The 23061-nt window shown below is 42.2% G+C and overlaps 2 protein-coding genes across 2 annotated transcripts; one reads left to right on the top strand and one right to left on the bottom strand.

Moving 5' to 3' along the window:
• On the top strand, positions 9378–17627 carry LOC8064925 (probable prolyl 4-hydroxylase 7). The gene is made up of 7 exons (XM_002467211.2): positions 9378–9705; positions 9805–9862; positions 9956–10060; positions 16387–16444; positions 16536–16711; positions 16789–16849; positions 17041–17627. The coding sequence occupies exons 1-7, from the start codon at positions 9563–9565 to the stop codon at positions 17349–17351; spliced, it is 912 nt and encodes a 303-aa protein (XP_002467256.1). The 5' UTR covers positions 9378–9562; the 3' UTR covers positions 17352–17627.
• On the bottom strand, positions 17842–22561 carry LOC8075872 (glycerol-3-phosphate 2-O-acyltransferase 6). The gene is made up of 2 exons (XM_002464585.2): positions 21777–22561; positions 17842–18946 (listed from the first exon to the last, which is right to left on the bottom strand). The coding sequence occupies exons 1-2, from the start codon at positions 22437–22439 to the stop codon at positions 18053–18055; spliced, it is 1557 nt and encodes a 518-aa protein (XP_002464630.1). The 5' UTR covers positions 22440–22561; the 3' UTR covers positions 17842–18052.

Raw genomic sequence — 23061 nt, 5'->3', positions numbered from 1 at the left:
CCTATTTTTAACTTGGCAAAACAAAAAAAGGCCCACCAGTATGTTGTTGTCCACGATGTTTTTTTTCAGAAATGTGGAAATTTTGGTGCCATTCAGTTTCATGTGTTTCGTTTAGGCCTTGTTTAGTTCCATCGAATCTTGTGGCACATGTATGAAACATTAAATATAGATAAAAAATAAATAATTACATAATTTATCTGTAATTTGCGAGATAAATCTTTTAAGACTAGTTAATCCAAGAACAATATTTGTTAAATAGAAATGAAAATGCTATAATGTTCATTTTATCAAAAAAAATAGTTTCGTATGAAAAGAAGGAGCATCGTCGTTTATTCCAACACCTGGCATATTTGGCAGCACTCGCATGGACCACACATGTACTCCAGTCACTTCAAACAGACAGCAACACAAGCAGAACCAATCAGGAAGCTGCGCCAACTAGAAGCCCGCACGAAAACATAATGGGGAGCTCACGCGTATATTTACGCGCTGGAGGAGAGGATATACCAAGTTGGGATAAATATTAAGTCTAGATGTCAAATTATTGGAGACTATTTTTTTGTTTTGTTAAATTTTTATGGATGTCAAGTTGAGATAGCAAATGCTCACCCTGCATGTTGCTCAGCTGCTTACGAAGCTCGTGATCTAGAGGGCAGCTGCTTACGAAGCAGTTTGTCACGCTCGAACGATGGGGAAGCCCTAAGGCCCCGTTGGTAGGGCTTTTTCAGTAGCTTTATGAGTTGTTTAGAGCCATTTTCTGCCAAACGAGGTAAAATAAAATAGCTCCATTGATGAAGACTCTAAAAACATGCTCTTAAAGAGCTTTGGGGTGAAAAAGGAGCAAAAAATAGTATGATTGAAAATACTATTCGCTGATTTATTGCGAGAGAAAAATATTGTTGAATGGCTGGTAAATTCGGCAGATAAGCTTAAGCAAATAGGCTTATATTTTAAGAAACTCTATATGTGTAGTTGTTTTGCCGAACGATTTACTGAAACGGCTCCAACTCCACCAATAGAGCTATTCATGGAGTTGAAACCCAAAAAACGATTTTACTCGTGAAGTGGAGCCGTGGCAAACAGAGACTAAGAATATTAGAGTATCTCCAACAGTCCCCATACCATCTCTCATCCCCATAAAACTGTTATATTGGGGGAGATGTGCTACCTTTTCTTCTCCGATAGCCCTCCAGTATCTCTCCCTTTTTTTGTGGCCACTAATATTTTTCTCATCTCCTCTCAAAGAAAGAGGAGGTACAACTTGTCTAAGGCCTTGTTTAGTTCAAAAAAAATTTGGGAAATCGACACCGTAGCACTTTCGTTTGTATTTTACAAATATTGTCCAATCATAGACTAACTAGGCTCAAAAGATTCGTCTCGTCAATTTCGACCAAACTGTACAATTAGTTTTTATTTTCGTCTATATTTAATACTCCATGCATGCGTCTAAAGATTCGATGTGACGGGGAATTAAAAAATTTTGCAAAATTTTTTGGAACTAAACAAGACCTAATACCATGAGGACCATGCTAACTACTTTTTAGTCATATTTTCTCTTACACTATCGTGGGACCCACATTTCATATGGATATTAGGGAACTGCTGCAACATCTCTCGCAGTAAATATGGAAAGTGATATTAGACTACCGTAATACTCCCTCTATCTCAAATTATAAAATTATAAGACATTTTAAGATTCTATTTGATACAATTCAACTTCACTAGGAAAGTTGTTTTTTTAGAAAGATGAAGCTGAGATATTTTGGAGAAAATATTTGGTAAAATAGCTTCACCAACTACTTTTTGCATAGATGAGAAAGAGAAATGAGGGAGAGAGCTACAATAAGCTACTTTTTTAGCTTTATTTTCATGAAGCTGTTGTGAGCTGTACCAAACAGGCCATAGCATCGGTCCTATAATTTTAAGGGCCCTCTAGCGAATTTATCACGACGACCCCTCTAAACTATAATAAAATCTTATAATAATATAAGCGAATTTTATTGGTAAGGGGAAAGCAAATCCAATATATATAGTAAACTGCTCTTTTTATCCTTTTTATTTTTTTCATAGTCTCTAACAAATGTTTTAAAAATTTTAACACCTGACCTAAACTAAAAGAAAACTATGATTATATAAGTACAAAGTATTAGACAAAAATTAAATAAGAAAAAAAACCTAGTTACTAAACAATTAGGACATGAACTAATTCGGAATCAAACTAAAATTCACAAATCACAAAAAATAAATGGGTAGAAGGAAATAACCAAGATCACATGTAGTAGTCTTCGCCGAGCCCTGCCAGCTGGTCGTCGTTGTTGTCGTTTGGATTTTGGAAGACTAGAACTCGGATGCAGAGGTTTTGGTATTATCCACTGCAGGCTGCAGCTAGTGATCGCGTGGTGAACTGGTGATCGTATCGCCGATGTCGTTGTGTCTCTCTGTCACACCCTGGCTTTTAAAATAAGACCAGAGTCATCATATGTGTGTCCAGGAAGCCCACACATATAACAAAAGAATAGAAATATCAGAATCAATGTTATATATAGCGGAAAACATATTTATAATAACACTTACAAAACATCAGAGTACGCGGAAACAGTAGCTAGAACTTCTTAGGCTCCATTCTTCTCAGGGACGGTTGACTGGGGGCTCCGTACGCCAAGTACTTCTGATAAGCTTCTAGAAAACTCCATAGCATTCTTTGTTCTTCTTCTGAGCAGCACTTTACTACACACTGGGGGTGTGGGGGAAATAGCAAGGGTGAGTTCATGTCGAACTCAACAAGTACAGGTGGAAAGTATAATGACATGCAAGGCTTAATCAAAGGAAAAGCTGACACTGTTTAACTGCAGGTGAGCTTTTAAGTTGGTACACTTTTATTAAAATTCTTTTATTAAAACAACCTATTACTAAATATGAGTGAAGCATCCCAACCCTTAATTAGATGAAAGTATATTAACAATATTATTACTCATCATTATAATTATTATTATTATTAAGATCTCCGAGGTAGCAACTCGGATAGTAATTAATTCGGGGTAGCAACCCCATTAAGGTTATGGGATAGCAATCCCAATTAAGAGCATAGGATAGCAATCCTGTCAACATGGAATAGCCATTCCGCCAAAGTACAAGGTAGCAACCTCAACCAAGTTTCGCCTCCAAGTATCCAGTGAATCCAATTTGCTCATCAAGTGAGGGTCTGGGCCGCTCGTGACCGTGAGCACGGCTGATATATCAGTTTTACACTCTGCAGAGGTATGCACTTTCACTCCAAGTCGTGATTCCCATTTGCCCGGGGTCGCGACTCCCCAAAACACTGCCGAGGTGAGCAGGCAGGGTCTCACTACGAGACCTTTCACAGGGTCCAACTAATAGGATGTCACTCGCAAGTTTTCGCCGGGGCGCTCGACAGTCGATACCCATAGTCATGGCGTACCGATCAACCAACAACTTAATATTCATTACCCAAGTTACTTCCTCACGCCTACCCGGAAAGTAACACCCTACTAGTGAAGGTCCTGCTAATTAGTCAAGCCAGAGCCATATAGCTTGGAGCTGCACTGTAAGTCCCAGGGGGCCGCTCCCTGACTAAGTCCTTACGGAGAGCAGAGCCGGGTACGCCCGGCAAACCGGACCAACCAACAGTACCCGCTCCCCTTTCCTCAGCAAACCACGATGCTCGCAAGCACCGCAACATCTCCATCACCGAAGTGACCATTGTTCCTCTTTTAAACATTAATTATCATTGAAGAATTCATTATATGGAATAGATGAGCAGAGCAGCTAAGCATATCTATTGTTCACTATACTACCCATGTATAAAACCCAGGAGTACAAGGAATATAGTAGAAGACTAGTTAGGTCCTTATGGTTTGCAGTATTAAGACACATGCAATGGAAAGTAAATGTATTTAAAGTTCATAGGTACAATATGATCAAAGGGTGCCGCACTTGCCTTTATTCCCAGTGTATGTATATCTGCTTAGAATTCTTTGGCTTCTTTCTTCTGATCTCTAACTTCTGCTTCGACTGTCGGTCCTCAGCTCCTGGTCTTCACTGTTGACGAACCACACTTCTTCTACTCGAAGCAAACAAGCAACACAAACAGACAAACAACAATCACGACTAAGAATAGACATCAATCAAAAGAAAAGCTTTGAAAGAGAGCGCACTAAACGACACGGCGTGTTGCTATGATCGTGACCACACAAGAACCATTGAGAACGGAGCTATTCGTTAAATGAACACAGCTTTCGTGGTTCGAAGTGTAACGAAGAAGATCAACTATTCGCTTGATCTATTTTATTTGATGAAAAGAGGTGATAGACTTTTAAGAGAAATATCATAAAGTAAAATTAAACAAACTATAATTATAAAAGACAAAGTATAGTTCCTGTCATATTCTATTTATAAACAGTTATAGAAATTGTTTAGACTATTTTAGCATTCATAGCTTAGAGAATATAAAACAAGTGAGAACAACTTAATTAGAATCACCATTTATTTTCAAAGTTGAGCTGAGCAAATCACCACTGATAAGGCATTTATGTTGTTATTATATAATTAATATAATTTATGAAAGGTCGGAGATAAACCTAAACTACTTCAAATTCAAAAAGGCATTGAATAAATACTAATCAAATTCATCTAAAATTACTTTATATGATAATATTTAAACAAGGCAAATTAATAATTAATAAATACACATTTAAGTTGACAAGTAATTATAAAAAGTCAATATTTTCATATGTTACTTTTATTGAGAAACAAATATGTGCAATCATTAATCAAATTATGTTTTATTTAGAAAGAACCTTTACAAACCTTATTTATGATTTGGAAACATAAAACATGCGACAAAAACTAACAAAAGCATTGATGGCTCGAGGTTGAACTAAGTGAGTTATATTAGAAAGGTATTAATGTTGGTATTAATCATATTATAGTTAACTTATGAAAGACCAATATAAAGACCTAACTTGCTTTTAGTTACAAGGGGCAATAGATAAATATTAACCAAATTAATTACATACTTCATGTTTAACTAAATAAACTATAATCAAGAAACATTTAAGTTAATATTAATCAAGTTAATATTTGACTATAAAAAGACTGGAGTGTAAACCCTAAATGTTTTTAATTAATTAAAAAGGACACTCAATAAAAATTAAACAAATTAACCATATTCAAAAAAATATGAGACATGAAAAACAACGTCTCTAACATGTAGTTTACACCGACATGATCGCAATACAACGAGAACCAAATTACAAACCTAGGTGGCTTTTAATTAGAACTTTATTAAATAAATATTAAACAAATTACATTTAAATCAATAAATGTATAAATGAGTTGCATAATAAATATTTACACTACCGCGTAGAACACGACGACATGAATCTAACGCAACTAGAACGACTCGAATCGGAGTTAAAACAATTAAACCAAAGAGATTAAACGAGCAGTGGCAATTCTGTAATTAAGATCTTCTTCTACCTTGGACTCTCGTACCACCACAGCCATGGCAACATGCTGGTTGCTGCACACGGTGGGGAAGGGAGATGGGGCCTCGTCCTGCGGCAGTAGGCGGCTAGTCGGAGGTGCCATACCGCTGCGGATTCAGGCCACGCGGAGTTGGGCTGGTCCGCATGACCTTGCAAGGACCGGCGGCGGCCTGCCTGCTCGAGCAGCACCCGCTGCTCCAGCTTGCGGGGCAGCGGCTAGGGCGAGGGTCGGCGGGAGGGTGGCCAGCAGAGAGGGGCACCGGGCTTGGCATCGCTGGCCTGAAGGGCATCGTGGCCGGCCGACGGAGATGAAGAACAAGTACGTCCATGGTGGAGCTCATCGGAAAGATGATCGGAAAAGAAAATTAATAGAGAAACGGTCATATGGCGGTGGATTCGCCAAAACGAAGGCATGACGACATAGAGGAGATCAAGACAAACCTTGCAGCAGCGAAGGTTTTCACCAGAGACGCCGGAGATGGCCGGAAACGCTCGCCGAAGGATCGCCGGAAAAGTTCACCGGTGGAACTTCGGCGTTAGATCTAGGGCAAACGAAGTGGCGGCTCAAGATAGGGTTTGTACTTTTGCGATCAGCGCGAGAAGGAGAACGTCGGCATATATTTATATGCAGGGTTTGAGGTAGGGGAAAAATGAGGCATTTTTATAATTTCGGGATTTTCAATAATTCATTTTCAGTTCAAAAATAAACCCAGAAAAAGCTAAAATCATTTTAAAATTTTGAAAAATATTTTTAAAAATTCCAAAAAAATCAATAAAAACTAGTAGTGATAGATTGGGAGATTTTGAATCCAAATAAAGTTTTTGGAGCCCATGAAAAAGAATTTTAGAGCATCCAAAAATTAGATTTTTATTTTAGGAAAATAGGGAAAAGTCTCGAAAAGGTCCGAAAAATTCTCGGAAAGGATCGGACGACGTCTAAACGTGTTTTGAAAATCTTAGCACACATAAAAAAATATATACTCAAGCAATAGACAAGCATCACATCAACAAAAAGACGATTTAATTAATTCCAAAATATTTGAAAAGCACCATTTTTCTTTGATAAAAATATATAGAAATCTATACTATTGTTGGCAAATTTTATCCACATATTAAAACCATTCATTTTATTTAGTATTTTCTAATAACAACCTGAAATAGAAATTTCGGGGTGTTATACTCTCCTTGTAGTATCGCTGTCTCACCGAAAGTTTAAAAGTCGTGACTCGTGATCCCTATGTGCGGCAGTGCGTGTACGACCATTGGTGGCTCAACTCTTTGGCTCACGACTTTTTTTTGTGACTGACCCGCTGCATCGTATATACGCATGTATTAATAAATAAGGACTATAGCTAAGAATATGTATTGGGTCCCTATCCCACGAGGGGCTTCGACCATCGCATCTCCTGCCCTCCCCTTAGGGCCGGTACTAACAGGCCCTAAGAATCTTAGAGAGTTAAAATATCTCAAGTTTAACAAAAATTTATATAATAATATAATAATATTTATTATACCAACTAAGTATCGTTAGATTCTTTATTAATTATATTTTCATGATATATCTATTTAATATCATAAATTTTTATAATTCTCTTTATAATTTTAATTAAATTTGAAATATTTTGACTCTCTAAAATTCTTGAAATGTCTTATAATTTCAAATGGAGCGGGTATTATCTTATTGGAAGAGTTGTATTGATGGAGTGTTTGAGATGCTCTTAGGCCAGTCTCAATGGAAGGTTTCATCCCACTGTTTCTAAGAAATAACAACACTTGTAACTATAAATGAAATAGACTCTCTCAATGGATAGTTTCATCTCACAGTTTTATAGGCTAGATATAACTTTAAATTATCGCAAAGCATTGTGATCAAATGTTCCATTGATTCTGTTGCCATATTTATTTAAACCGTAACACAAAAAGGGTCAGGTACCCAAGAGAAAGAAGAAACTGCAGCAGTCTCCATCACATACAGAAACCATATAGATGATCTAGGCACATATGCCTTGTAAACCATACATAATACTAATATGATCTCACATTACAGATGATTGCACGTTACTGATTTTAACAGCCCATTGCTAGAAGTGCAGATAAGTAAGATAGATGTAGTAGTTTCATATATTAGAAAGTGCAGATAACTAAGATAGATAACCTTGTAGATAGATAACTGAACTAGAGCAGTTTTGATCACTGAAACAGATAGATAACTAAGATGAATTATCACTGGAACTAAGATACATAACTAAGATAGATAAAAAAAAAGTTATGATAAACTCTTTCAGTTCACTTCTTAAATGTTCAGGCCAGCAACAGCAACCATCACTTCATATGGCATCTGGTGGGTAATACCTAAAATTTTCACACATTTTAGCATCTGAGTAGGATCTCTATAAGTTTAGGATATTTCAGATAAATATAGCAGTTTCATATATTAGACAGTGCAGCAGAACTAAGATAATTAAGATAGGTTTGGAGCTAATATAATTAAGATAGGTTCAGAGCTACATAGGTTCAGAACTAAGATAGCTAGGGCCTTGTTTAGTTCCAAAAAATTTTGCAAAATAGGTACTGTAGCACTTTCGTTTGTTTGTGACAAATATTGTCCAATCATGGATTAACTCGGCTCAAAAGATTCATCTCATCAATTCCAACCAAACTATGTAATTAGTTTTTATTTTCGTCTGTATTTAATACTCCATGCATGCGTCTAAAGATTCGATGTGACGAGGAATCTGAAAAATTTTGCAAAATTTTTTGGAAACTAAACAAGGCTAACCAAGACAGCACCCATTGCAAAGTTGTTCAGATCACAACAACAAATAAGTAATCATTGGAACAAGTGCACTCTGCAGTAAGAAAAATAATTGATTTTTAGATACATTATCACTGGCAGTACAGAAGATCACTATAACAGATAAACTCAAATATCACTAACCTTAATCAGTAAATAGCTTTTCCTCAATCTTAGTACTGCTCTGTCTCGGTTAGCTTTTTTATCTTCAAACATTTGACTTGTATCTTGATTAAGCAGGTAATTCAGAAAACCACCTGGCGGATAGCCCCTGAAATTTGCACAGAATCAAAAAACTAAAAAATAGAAGTGCCATCAAGCTGTAGGGAAACTGCTTTAATAGACCCTGCAAAAATATGAGCTAAAAATTTCTACTAAACCAAAAATAGAAGCATACTCGCATGTATGACATTTCCTTCACAGCAGGGATGAGAATGACATAGCAGAGGAGGCAGTCGACACAGAAGGGTCTGAAACCGACGGTGGCGTCGCAATCGATGGCGGCGCGGGTGAGGAAGCCGGAGATGATGACAGCATAGGCGAGCGCATCATCTTCATTCCCAGGCGGCTGGCCCCACGCCCTTTGCCTCCTCTGTCGGATGCGCGCCGCCCGGAACCTTCAACTGGCGGTGGATCCATGGCCGCTAAAACTCTGCCCTCAACAGCTCCGATGGGGTGGGGCGCAGGAAGGTTGGGGCGGACGCGCGGGAAGTTGGGGTGGGGCGCGGATGCGGGCTCGATGGCGAAGGAGGCAAGCGGAGGCGCGCGCACGGGATCTCTCTAGTGATGAAAATTTTCCTCTCAACGCGAGTTTTACGCGATTTCCAACTCGTTGGAAACACCGCTAGCTCGTTTCACCGGGATGAAACGTTTCTCTTCTCTCTCCTATCAATTTTATATAAAAAGCTGATGTGACACCTTATTTTATATACATAAAATATCTTATAAAATTCCATTAAAACTGGCTTTAGCCTCGATGTGTTACATGTGCAGGAGCGACAACGAGGAAAGACGTCAACGGCTTCCCAGTGCAGCAAGCGACACCCCAGCCGCGTGTGTGTGGAAACTTCCAGAGCGACTTGGCATTCTTCCCTCACCCGGTCGCCCCTCCATTCTTCGCTCGGGGTCCACGTATTGCCGGGCCCGCTGTCAGTGGCAGTCTGACAAATCGCCTCGGCGCCTGGACGGTGGACACCGCTTCTTCTCCAGTTCAAGACTTCAAGTGCCACACCGCAGAGTCGCCTTCCCATCTCGCCGCGCCATGGATTTCTGCCGCCACCTCCTCCTCGCCGCGGTGCTCGTGCTCGTGCTCGAGCTCCTCCTTGCCGGCTGCGCCTCTGCGGCGAGCCGGGGCGCTGGTTCCTTCGACCCCTCCCGCGTGGTCCAACTCTCGTGGCGCCCCAGGTGACGATCTGATCTCCCTCCTACACTACGCTCTCTCCTTCCCCAAAACCCTAGGTCATGCGGGAGTCTTACGGCTGTGTGATTTCGTGTGGCTATTAGGGCGTTCCTGCACAAGGGTTTCCTGTCGGATGCGGAGTGCGACCACCTCATCGTGCTGGTGAGTGCCGGAGGCTGGGCGGATTAGCTTGTGATGTCTGGTTTGGTTCGTTCGTTGGTTGATTGATTGATTCGGTGTTTGATTGGTTGAAAGGCCAAGGACAAACTGGAGAAGTCTATGGTAGCGGACAACGAGTCCGGTAAGAGCGTCCAGAGCGAGGTGCGCACCAGCTCCGGCATGTTCCTGGAGAAGAAGCAGGTGAGCAGATGGCACTCCAATCGATTTCACTTTCTTTCCTTCGTCATCTTCTGGATTCAAATGGTTCGTATGTATGGAAAGGAGTATCATGTAGATTCTTTGCTTGTGTATGAAGTAATTGAAGATAATGCTTGTACATTCATGGTGGTCTCCACACCAGTTGAAATTAGTTAAACTGTTAAGTAAAAATTGCAACTTACTTTGGTGAAATAAGAGGGAAATTTATTTGTTCCTTGAATTACTCATAGTTCTACATGGTTCTTAGGTTAAGACTTAAGACTTAACAGTGGCGATGTATAGGTTAATGCTTTCACACAACTAAATATTTGTTACTATAATAACTCTTTTGTGGACATTTGTGAAGTTTGATTGTTTCTTTATGGTTCTGTGGATACTGTAGCTAGCATGACTAAGTTTGTTTTTTTACTTGTGGTGCTCATACATAATTTTCATGTTGGGTTTCACTATCTATAACCAATATCTTCAACGATTAGCTTTTTTTTAAAAAAAATATTTAGATACAGTGATCATTTGAACGCTGATGTCTCTAAGCATCTATACCTGTAGTTGTCTAGATCAAAATATCATACTAATTTATAGTTGACTAGACCTCTTTATATCTTACACTTTGTGAATTAAAGTCAACAAAATTGACTCAATTTCTCTTTATTAAAAGCTTGTTTGTTTTGCTGGTTGCTTAATTATATCGCTCATAACATTACTTGATTGAAATATGCATCTTAAACATGAACCCTAGGACCATATTATCTCATATGTATTCAAAATCACTAATAGATTATTTGCTCGTGCTGGGTTCCGTCTTCACTAAATTTGTATCCCATTTTTTCCTGGGGTGCACACTTGTGCTCTGTGGGTGCCACACTGTTGATCCAAAAAGAATTCCATGAATTTTGCGTGACTACACAACATAACATTGTCTGCATCTGTGATGTTTTTAAAGTTTCAGTTTTTTAGAATAGTGCATCATGCACTTCTCATAATTTTTCCACAAATGGGGCATTGTACCTTAAATATATGGCAGGAAACTTGAATTTTATCGGGTGGCATAATAGGAATGGTTCTTATTACACATTGTGGTGTCCCTTGATGACCCCACACAAAATTTGGCTTGTCTCTTTAATAAACTTGAGTTTTGGTAGGAGTGTTGTCCCTTCATATTTGGGTTAAGATGATTGGATGTTTTCTTTCTTTTCTTTTTTTTGCTCGAACACACAGGAGAGCTGCATACCATTGTTTTAAGAAGGGAAAAAGAGGGGGAAGGATCCCTTACAAACACACACACCAACACCACAAAAGTCTTGCTACTAACAATCTGACTCGTTTGTGACAAAGGATGAAACGGGCCAACCAAAGAAAACACACTACACCGGCACAAGGGTGAGGAGGTAGGAGATACCTCTATCCCCGGCCAAACCCCAACAAATAATTCATTCCCAGCGAGCAGTAAGAATCTAGCCAAGTCTTTAGAGACTCCATCAAACACACACTTATTACGATGAATCCACAAGGTCTAAGCACCAAGGATGACAGGGGAGTTGAGGCCTTTCTGTAACTGGTGCCCAACGTGTACATTGATTCGTTCCCACCAATCATCAAATAACTCCTCACCGATCTGCGGGGAAAGGAACTGCAGGCCAACTCTTTGTAGAAGTTTGAACCAGAATTCTCTTGCAAAAACACATGACAGGAGTAAGTGGTTGATAGATTCTTCAGCTTGATCACAGTGAGGACATCTATCAGGATGAGGAAGCCCTCTTCTTGCCAAGCGGTCTGCTATCCAACACCGGTCATGATCTACCAACCATAAGAATAATTTATATTTTCCTGGAGCCCAATGATTTCTAATTTCTAGTATAAGGACGAAAAAACTCGTTCCCTGGAAGAGATTTTTGTAAGCCGATCTTGCTGAATATTGGCCCTTTAAAGATAACCACCAGATATGATAATCTGTGACTCCGGGCTGCAGCTACCAACCATAAGAAGAATTTATATTTTCCTGGAGCCCATGATTTCCAAATTCTAGTATAAGCCAAAAAGAACTCGTTCCCTGGAATAGATTTTGTAAGCCGACCTTGCTGAATATTGGCCCTTTGAAGATAACCACCAGATATGATAATCTGGGACTCCGGGCTGCAGGATCACATCCTTGATCAAATCCCATATACTGAAATTCTGAGATGACTCCCGCAGTTAGATTGCCTTGGATATCAGAGACCCACAAATTATTTGAGAGGGCATTGTGTACAGTCCTGCTAGCTCTTCTTTTTGAGACCAATGCAAAAACTTGGGGGCGCAAGGTCACTGATCCTTTTGCCATGAATCCAACTGTCAGTCCAGAACAAGGTGTTTGTTCTAAACCTCTGTTATAACAGCCATAGAGAAAAAAAACATTTGAGCAGGGTGGACTTGAATCTGGAAAACAAACCATGGTTGACTTGGATCAGTTTTCTTCAGCCATCTTTATTCTGAGTTTAATCTGCTGAACTCTTTGCACTAGATAGTAAGATTTTGAATACCATGTTTGGATGATGTACTGTTTCTCTGTAGTTTCTTTGATGCCATTTAGTCTTTGTTTTGCACATTGGCTTTATTGGGTTCTGGTACATTGTCTGAATTGTTCATGACGTTCTGGTTTTGTTAGTTTAGGAATTGGTCGCAGCCATCCACTCATCCTTCATATACATGCATGGTTAACATGTGTTATTGTGTTTAACAGCTTATGTGGTTACTATATGGCCCTGTTTGACACAGCTCCTGCTCTGACATCCATGCAGGATTTAGAGTTTGGAGTTTCAGGATAAAATAGAGGGATTAGACATATTTGTTTAATCCAAAATAATACAATATTGCTTAATAAAACCTTTAGTTTGTCCACAGCTCCAGCTCCAAGATTTTCTGGAGCTAGGAATGACCAGCTCCAAATATTCTTGGATTTAGGACTGGCCAGCTCCAAGCCTCCAAATAGTCTTGGAGCTGGAGTTGTGCCGAACAGGTCCTATATGTATGCATTATCAATTTATCATCTCATTTGATAAACCTGTTTGAGCTGTTGCTGAGTCATGTTCCACGTATGGGCACCGATGTCTTAACTCCATTCATTCTCATGCATCTTACTGTGATTGCTTAGGACTTGCTAGTTGAACCTGAGCTATCCCCCTAGGTTCAGAACATCATACACTCTGTCATGCGTCATCTGTATTAGTTAGATGGCCCTGAACCAAAGAAGCATGTTAATTGCTGATGACTGATGGCCACACAGCATGGCAGGGATAGATGAGAGATACTAGGAACTATGAAATATTTCTTGATCAACGATTAGAGGTACAAGCCCATCCTTATATAGATGGGATAACTGGATTTTTAATTAGTTTTTTAACCTCTAGAATTAAGGAGAGTATCGACCCATTTCGGTTATAGCTGCATTAGAAGTATTAGGCTAAAAAAATTCTGAAAAATTCAAAAGAATAACAGCGCCATTGAAATTTTAAATTAGTACCACCGTTACAAGTTTACCTAACTTCGTGTATAATAGTGCACAGTTCAACCCTCTACACTTGGACTTACACTCCACCACAGATTTAAAACACACCTAGGACAAATTGGAGTTCCACTAACCATACATCTACACATATTACTTTAAGTTAAAGTTGAACTGAATACCATCTAATATCAAGCAACCTTTGTTCACTATCAATAAAAAATCAATAAAACCGCATTGTAATTGACTTCTACATGCTGATCAAAATAGGAGAAGCATGTTGAGCACCATTTGACATCTTCATCTATTAACTTCTGAGATATGAATTTTTGTGCAAACTGAAAAAGTAAATCATAATATCGATGACTGAAGCAATTAAACAGCTAGAGATTGCCTTCTTGTACATACAAAATTTTAAAAAACTAGAGATTGCCCTATTGACATGCTCTGTTTTACTGCACCTAACAAAAGTAGGCAAAGACACTATGTTGACACCTTTACTAGCCAATCAACTTGTGTGAAATTTGGTTGGAGATGTAATGTAGCTTTTGTAGACAATTCTTGCTTCTAATCTGTAATTGTGTCTGCAATGGATCTGTGACATTGTTTTCTAGTTAATCTATAGGAAGAAAAAGCTAGTCAAATTGTTCACTGGCTTTCACCTAATGACCGAGCTAGCACACATTAGTTACAAATAACTTGATTCTAGTGATATCATCACCTTGTGGCGTTTGGAGAGAGTAAGATGGGCAACTTGTTGTTCAGACTAATGTTCAGGGCTATGGGCCAGTGAAAAGTTCTTTACTCTGTATTTTTGACAAGACAGCAACAGTTGGACTAGAATAAAGGTGTACAGATACTTCATCGATTAATCTTTAATTTAATGCATTTGTATGAGAAATAAACTTTAAAAGGATAAAGCTTGTTTTCTGTTCCTTCAATGGAGAAGTTGAATTGTGACAAAAAAAGGACCAAACGAATTATAGAACATTACTCTCTCGAAGGAAGATACTTTAGCTGGCTAAATGCTCTTGCTTCATTCTGAGTGCAAATCTCGAGACCTTTTCTACATACACTGGCACTTAAGGTAGACCTCCACTAGGCTTACTTGAGGGACTCAGCTGACATCTATGGCGTTAGCATAGAATCAGTGTGATGATAATGCAATGAATTGGTGCCTGGTCGAAGTCTGAAAGTTTGATGATCTGTTCTGAACCAAAAGATTTTGGGGGCAAGTTCTGGTGAGTGACTAACAATGTTTTCAGGTCGGCTGGTCGAACCTGGTCGACCTGGGACCGACCAGACGATTAGTCGTGATTAATCGTCGACCAGCTTGATTAATCGACCCTGGTCGTCCAGGCATCTTGTCGCCCTTGTATATCAGGACATATATCTATATATCTATATATATACCTCTCTATATAATATATTATGCAAAATAAAGGAAGCAAGAAGCATCAAGACTGCATTTGTGTTTAGCTGGTGACTTATTTGTGGGAGTTGTTTTCCTCTCTTTTCTGCACTGTCCGGAGGTCCATATTCATGTCCCAAACTCCATTTCTTTGCTGACTTGCTGCTGGAAGCCTGGAATACCATAATTAGCAAGCAGCAACACTAATGCAGTCTTGATCTTGACACACCTTAACAGCAGCACTGCTGCAATAGCAAATAACTAACATTTAGCAGACCATAGCAGCCACACACCCAGCATATTACATAACCAAAGTCCATGTCCTGGTTAAACAGGCCCAAAAACAGAGTAACCAAACTGGTCATCCATGTCCTGGTCGGACGACTAATTGGACGACCAGCTAACTAATCAAACTAATCATCAAACTTTCAGAATTGGGAATTCTCTCCCGCAATATATTCTTGTTATTAGGCTAGCACATATAGCATATTATAAACATGATGGATTATGCTGAGCCACAAATTTACAGTGCAACTTAAAAATGCTATGCTCTAGCTTTATACATTTCAACTGTCTATGAAATATTTAATCAATATAATGTCATTTTTGTACCTAATGTCTCTGACCTGACCTGAGATGTCCAATGAATTTATCCTCTATGCATGTAATGTGTATTTATCCTCTGTGCATGTAATGCACAATAATAGTCGGGCCATTTTGTTTGCTGCACACAGAATACTCTGAATTTCAGTGCCTCCCACTGTCCAGTGTAGTGAATTTCAGTCGCTCAAACATAGCTCCCTATAGGAGAGGGTAGAGAACTCACATCGTTGCTATTCTGGAAGGTGGAAACGCCTTAGTGGATGCGGAGGAAGAGGTGAAGGCGTCTCCACTGTATTTGAGGTGACAGCAGCACCAACAGTCATGGTTTGCCAGCAAGGGGGATCTTGATGCGGAGGCGGAGGTGGAGGCACTGGTGGACACCGAGGCAATGGCTGGAGGAGGTGGTGGCTGTGGAGGTAAGGAGGTGCCAGCAGCCCAGCCGTAGCAGCGCTTCTCTCCAGAGCTTGTGGCACTTTTACTTGTTTGTGTTGCGGATGAGAGGGAGCCAGGGAGGCGCTGATCGAGGGGTCAAGGCTTGTCCCAGGGAAAGTGGGTGGGTTCTGCTGACGCCCCCTGTCAACAGAGTTTTCTAATGCAGATGTGAAATGGCCTATGGATATTTTTTTTTCTCATGTGGCCTTCTCCCCCCAGGAAAACAAACTGGGAAGCTCCCAGGGTTCTAGTTTCCAAACAAAGCCTTGAGGTGTCATGGCTTATTTGGGATTAGTAATGTAGTGTAGAAGATCTATCTCTTGGCTGGCAACAATTACCTATGTATATGACAATATGTTAATAGAGATATTCACTTGGCAGGATGAAGTAGTAAGGGGAATAGAGGAGAGGATAGCTGCTTGGACATTTCTTCCACCAGGTACCTCGAAAGCTTTAATTAAATTACTCAAAAAGCATTTCCTTCCTTTTAATTGTCAACAATCTTAGCTCTATGGTTCTGGCATGCTCAGAGAATGGTGAATCCATTCAGATATTACACTACCAGAATGGTGAGAAATACGAACCCCACTATGACTACTTCCATGACAAAAATAATCAAGCCCTGGGTGGCCATCGCATTGCCACTGTGCTCATGTACTTATCTAATGTTGAGAAGGGTGGAGAGACCATCTTCCCCAATGCAGAGGTAGTTACTTATCCTTCCTGTGTTACTGTTTTAAGAACCTCAGTTGTAATTGTAATAATAACTTCAACATTCCACAGGGGAAGCTATTACAACCCAAGGACGACACATGGTCTGATTGTGCAAGAAATGGATATGCAGGTATAGCAGCGTTTCTGGTTGAAGTCGAGTTACACTGCAGATCTGCAAGCAATATCATCTTGACCAGTTCTTACCTGATGTGACTATGGTCCATGGCACTTTTTAAGAGTCTAGTTTCTTAGCAGCCTTTCATAGCTTTATCATACCTTCAACCACTCTGATGTCTAGCTGCTGGTGGTTTCCATGTGCAGTTAAACCGGTAAAGGGTGATGCCCTGCTGTTCTTCAGTCTCCACCCTGATGCAACAACAGACTCTGAGAGCTTGCACGGTAGCTGCCCCGTCATCGAAGGCCAGAAGTGGTCCGCAACTAAATGGATCCATGTGAGGTCGTTTGATCTCCCTGTCAAGCAGCCGGGTTCCTCTGACGGATGCGAGGACGACAATGTCCTCTGTCCCCAGTGGGCGGCCGTGGGCGAGTGTGCCAAGAACCCTAACTACATGGTTGGGACCAAGGAAGCTCCTGGCTTTTGCCGGAAGAGCTGCAAAGTATGCGCAGAGTAAGGTATTGTTAATCCACTGTCTGATGAGTATCATGGCGTGTCGCATAGTTTCTGTTCCCATTACCAGGGTTTAGATACGACTGTTTATAGCATGTATAAGTGCAACCCGGAAGAAGGAATCGTAAGAGGTACGAGAACTCATGCCTTGTCCATCCAAAGTTCAAAAATGCGGACGGGTTACCTTGTTGAGTTGAGCAATCTAATCAATGGCCAGGGTTCGAGCAATCTTGCTTCCTTCATTTGGCGTGATATAACTTGTCTTGTGGCCTGTGGGAAACGAAAGCTTTCCTTGAGAGGTGCTTTGATATTATGAATGGTGTTTGGTGTCCTTGGCTAGAATTGCAAAAAACGTATAGGCCTGGGTGGCCAAAGGTTGTGTGAACTACCAAACGAAATAACTTCGCCTTTATGTTCTTAGCTGTTGGGTGCAGAAAGATGCACGTTGCTGACACGAATGAGAATAGTCCCTGCCCCCCCTTTTCACTTCACCCTGTGTGATCTTGCATTCAATTCCGGTTGGTACATAGCCATATACAATAGTAGAGGTGACCAATACAATACAAAGAGAAAATTACTCCCCAATGCCATGCATCATAACAATCACAATGAATTCAGTAGCATCATCACCACAATATAATAACCCAATTTTCTTTCTCTCTCTTTTTTTTTAAAAAAAATAATAATAATAATAACCTTAGCTAGCTAGCTAGCAACCGTTGGCGGCGGCTTTGGGGTGGCGACGACTCCGTCGTTGCCTGCAAGCGCCCGGTACTTGTCCTTCCTGGTGAGGCTTGTGCACTCGTAGGAGAGCGTGGCGGCGATGAGCCTCTGGATGTAGTTGGCCACCTCGTGGCTGGTCCTGCCGCCGGCGCAGGTGAGCTCCGGCGGGAGCTTGTTGAGGAAGGTGACGACGTAGGCCGGGCTCGGGTTCATGAAGAAGTAGAAGGGGTCCATCCCTTTCCACCCCCTGGCGGTGGTGCCGTGGAACATGCTCATCCTGTTCTCCATGGCGACGGGCACCACCTCGCTGGTGAGCTCGGCGAAGAGCGCCGAGAAGCGCAGCAGGAAGGGCTCCCGGCACGTGGTCCCCTCGGGGCAGATGACCAGGTCTCCCTCCGCCAGCAGGTCCCTGATCATGGCGGCGTCCGTGGCGCGGTCCCGCGACAGGCGCACCGTCCGGATGGGCGACAGGAACTCGGAGAGCCTGGAGAGCGAGTAGGTGACGGCGGCGACGGGGCGGCCCAGCGCCGTGGACAGGAAGATGGGGTCCAGCAGCGTCCGGTGCGAGCAGGCGAAGAGGACGCCCCTCCGCCCCGTGGCGCGCTCGGCGCGCGGCGGCGGCGGCGCGCCCCGCACCACGACGCGCACGCCCAGCGCCCAGAAGGCGTAGTACACCAGCGGCATGGGCAGCAGCGCCCCCGCCGCGATGCGGAGGCAGGCCAGCGCAAGCCCCACGGGGAACCACAGCACCACCACCAGCGCCACCAGCGGCGTCGGCCGGCGCACCAGGCGCCCGTCGTGGAAGATGACCGGACGAGGCAGCTGGTCCATGGGCAATGCCGGCTCCACCGGCGCGCGCGGTACGATGTACGCCTCCTGCATCCATGCATCCATGCATATGCACACGCAGGCGCAGGCGCCCACAACTTTCGAGTTAATGGCGAATTAAGAAGAGGGAACGCAATGTCTCATCAGCATTAAAAAGCCGTACCAGCACAATTGAATGGATATAAAGATTGAAGAGGAGTGCAGCTAGCTACCACAGTACGTACGTGTTGCATGCGCGCGCCATCGATCGATCAGTTAATTGTTAGTGTTTACCATACCATACCATACCGTATAGAATCCACGCATACATTTAGAATGTTGTGGTAGTCTCGTGAAACTGTATCAAGTGATGACCCAAACTGATGCTCTACAATTGTACACTATTGCATTATTAGCTGTTCAGTCTACGTACATATATAGTCCTCCAGTGGAGTGATGCCTATTGGAGACGAGACAAGGAGGAGCAAGGACAGGCAGGGCACGTACGTACAGTGCATGCCTACTTGCTGCATCCTGCCGAGGACCCCCCCTAAAATGTTTCAGCTTCGTGTTCCGACTTCCAATCCGAGCAAGTTTTGAAAGATGGAGCAAGCAATGTTGTTTCGTCTAGACAAATAAAGGAGCTCGGCAGGACAAGCTAGCTAGCTTTTGATCCCGGTCCATCCATGCCATGCACATGCACACATGTGTGTCGATCGATCGAAATCTCAGCAACAGTAGCAGCTGTACGTAGGAGGAGTACATCACTGTCCACCCCGATGCAGCTAGGCACTATTAAAATATCGTTTTTGACTTTAAGATTTCTTATTTGACTATTTATCTTATTTAATTTTTTATACAAATAATAAAAATTAATAAATTATTATTAAAGTATTTTTATTGATAAAACAAGTTATAATAAAATAAATAATATTTATATAAAATTGATCGAAATCTCAGCAACAGTAGCAGCTGTACGTAGGAGGAGTACATCACTGTCCACCCCGATGCAGCTAGGCACTATTAAAATATCGTTTTTGACTTTAAGATTTCTTATTTGACTATTTATCTTATTTAATTTTTTTATACAAATAATAAAAATTAATAAATTATTATTAAAGTATTTTTATTGATAAAACAAGTTATAATAAAATAAATAATATTTATATAAAATTTTTGAATAGGACGAATGATCAAATAGAAGTCTAAATGTAAAAAAAAACGACATTGAAAGAGAGAGTAGCTCACTCCAGCCCAGCTAGCTAGTGGTAGTAACTGTGGTTAGTTAGATTCACCTAAAAGCTTGTACTGGGGTCGCCGTGTAGATATAGCAGCACTAACTACTTTGGTGTGGTGCGGCCAAGTCTTCGCCAAGTCACATGCATGCATGTTTTACACGGAAGTGAAACCAAACCTTCACAAGTTTCACCAACGCAGCTAGCTGGTTACACAAACTTAGCCGTGTGTACGTACTCAACTAACGGCATGCAGGATGGATGTGTACACGAGTTTGCTTTGTGTGTGCTGACAGTTTAGGCAATCGTCTTAGCTTGCAGATCGACAAAACAGAAAGGCTCTCTCTCTCAGTCGACGTCATAACTACCGGCCAAGAGTAATTAACGCCAACCAAATAACTAAATCAAATCGATATCGATAATAAATACTATACATGAGCGTTAGGTTGCTGGGTAGCATATGCCATGGCATGCCGGGTCCCGGCCCTGACCAACGAACACTCTTTAGTGCACAAAGATGTGAGCCAACCAGATTATTAAACGTTGGTATTATTATATATATATAATTGCATATCTGATGAGTGCTCCAACTATATGTGCGGTGTGTAGTTTTATTTAGTGTACTGGTAGTTGTGGATGTGCTACGTACCAGTATGGACAAGGTGCATATATATCATATCATATACTCCATGCATGATGACGACCATGAGGACAAATGAAAGTAGAAGAAATTACTAATGTAACATGTTTGGATGGAGCGGTGTATATAGTGTATAACCTTCAGAACTTGCAGAAACAATCGCTTAGGCCTCTTTGAAACGACCTTTTTTTTTTATTTATTGAATCCCATATTTTGCTTTGAAATTCCTGCGTTCTAATAAAGAGGTACTTATTTTTCTACACATGGCTCACATGAAAACTTGATAGTGTTATTAGTTTAATTTATTCTTCTCTACATCTAATTTCTGCCAGGTCATGGGTGTGGCGAGGACATTTGAAGTCTGACAACTGAGCTGACTCGTGGATACAACATGTTCATATTGAATTTTAAAAAAATTCAACACTTGTTTTTCATTTATTTATAGATATGTTCCAGCAGCTAGCGTGTGTAATAACCCCACAACAGTGCCATATATCTCGAATTTATGGAAGGAACATGCAAAAACTAGCTAGCCCAAACACATGCGCACGATGCAACGCGGCCCGGTACCACGTCCATCTCCACATGCATCGGATTCCGGTGCCATAGATAGCTTGTTTCTCCAATCACACGGTCCCCAAGTGACAGTACAGCATTCACTTCACTGCCAATAATTCTTTGCAGCTCCATTTCGCGACACAGCTACAGTGCCCAATTATCGCAAAAAAAATTGCGGATAGGCTTTAATAAGCACTCTAATAAGGACGCAAGAATCTAATCTTACAAAACTCCAGCTTCATCTCGTATATAGTAGTATATACGAGCAGCTAGAGCAGGCCTACATTTGGTATTTGCATTTTTTTTTTCACATAGTGGTTGAACTGCTGTACAAGTGTGAAGAGAGGTCAATGAAGCGGTAGTAGTACGTTGCAATATATACGTACGTACGGTGGTAATACGGAATATTTGGAGAGTAAATAAATGTATATATACAGTGCTGTGAGAATTGGTGTCCTGGCCGTACCTTGCACATGCTCATGAAGGGGTAGTCGGAGCGGCTGTCCCCGAGTCCGACGTCGGGCGCGTCGCCGCCGTCGGCGGCCAAGATCTCCCGCAGCGCCTGGGCCTTGCTCCTGCCGACGAGGACGCCGCCCCTGCGCGCGTCCACCAAGCCCGTGGCGCGTCCGCGCCACGTGGCGAGCTCGGTGCCCGCGACGGCGTCGGCGCCGAGGCAGTCCCTGAGGAACGGCTCGGCGAAGAGCCTGGGCGTGGCCGTGAGCACGACGCGCCTCCGGGAGCACGCGGAGAAGACGCGCCAGGCCGCCGGGTGCACGTCGGCGGCGTAGAACCTGGGGAGCACGGCGCGCGCCGCGGACTCGACGTCGCGGACACGGGCGCCCGCCGTGGCACCGAACACCAGCACGCGCAGGCACGCGGACTCCGACGCCAGGAAGCGCAGCAAGGCGGCCAGCGGGGAGAGGAGCAGGAGGAGGAGCAGGCGTGGCACGCCGCCGGTCTCGAAGGCCACCAGCGCGTAGTACGGGAACGCGCTGCGGGACCGGAGCAGCGTGCCGTCAAGGTCCGCCACCACGGAGGAGTGCGCGCCGAGGCCCGAGGCGTCGCACTTGTCCACCGTCGGGAACGGCTCCACTCCGGCGGCAACCACAGCCTCCACCGCCTCCTCCATGCCGGCCGCCGGGATGGATGGCTCGCTGCTATCTGCTGTGGCACGCGCGTGTGCGGCGGATCGGAGCTGTCACTCACTCTGTCTCTCTCTCGCACTGCGCACTGCGCACGGCGTGCCAGCTCGAGCTCGAACTGGCTGTGCTCGCGCGGGCATGTATATATAGGGGGGTGGCGCGGCGCCCGTGCCCGCGTTTGTGGCGAGGTGGACCGGTATGGTTGGTTGGTGAGCGGTAGGGATGGGCTATCATTTCCATTTCTGCCTTGTTTAGTTCGCAAAAATTTTCAAGATTCTCCGTCACATCGAATCTTTGGTCGCATGCATGGAGCATTAAATATAGACAAAAATAAAAACTAACTACACAGTTTACCTGTAATTTGTGAGATGAATCTTTTGAGTCTAGTTACTCCGTGATTGGACAATGTTTGTCAAATAAAAACGAAAAGCTACAGTACCCAAAAAACAAAAAAATTTGTGAACTAAACAAGGCCTTCATTACATTAACATTACACCTAAAGCGTTTCTGTCAAAAAAATAAATAAACATTACACTAATGCGCATTGCATGGTTGCTGCTAACTAGTGGTAATACTCTACTCTCCAAGGGGCAAAGGCGGTCGATTTTA

The sequence above is a fragment of the Sorghum bicolor genome, chromosome 1 (assembly GCF_000003195.3).
Source record: "Sorghum bicolor cultivar BTx623 chromosome 1, Sorghum_bicolor_NCBIv3, whole genome shotgun sequence".
Classification (NCBI taxonomy): domain Eukaryota; kingdom Viridiplantae; phylum Streptophyta; class Magnoliopsida; order Poales; family Poaceae; genus Sorghum; species Sorghum bicolor.
The sequence above is the reverse complement of the archived record's forward strand: the minus strand, read 5'-3'. Positions and strand labels throughout refer to the sequence as shown.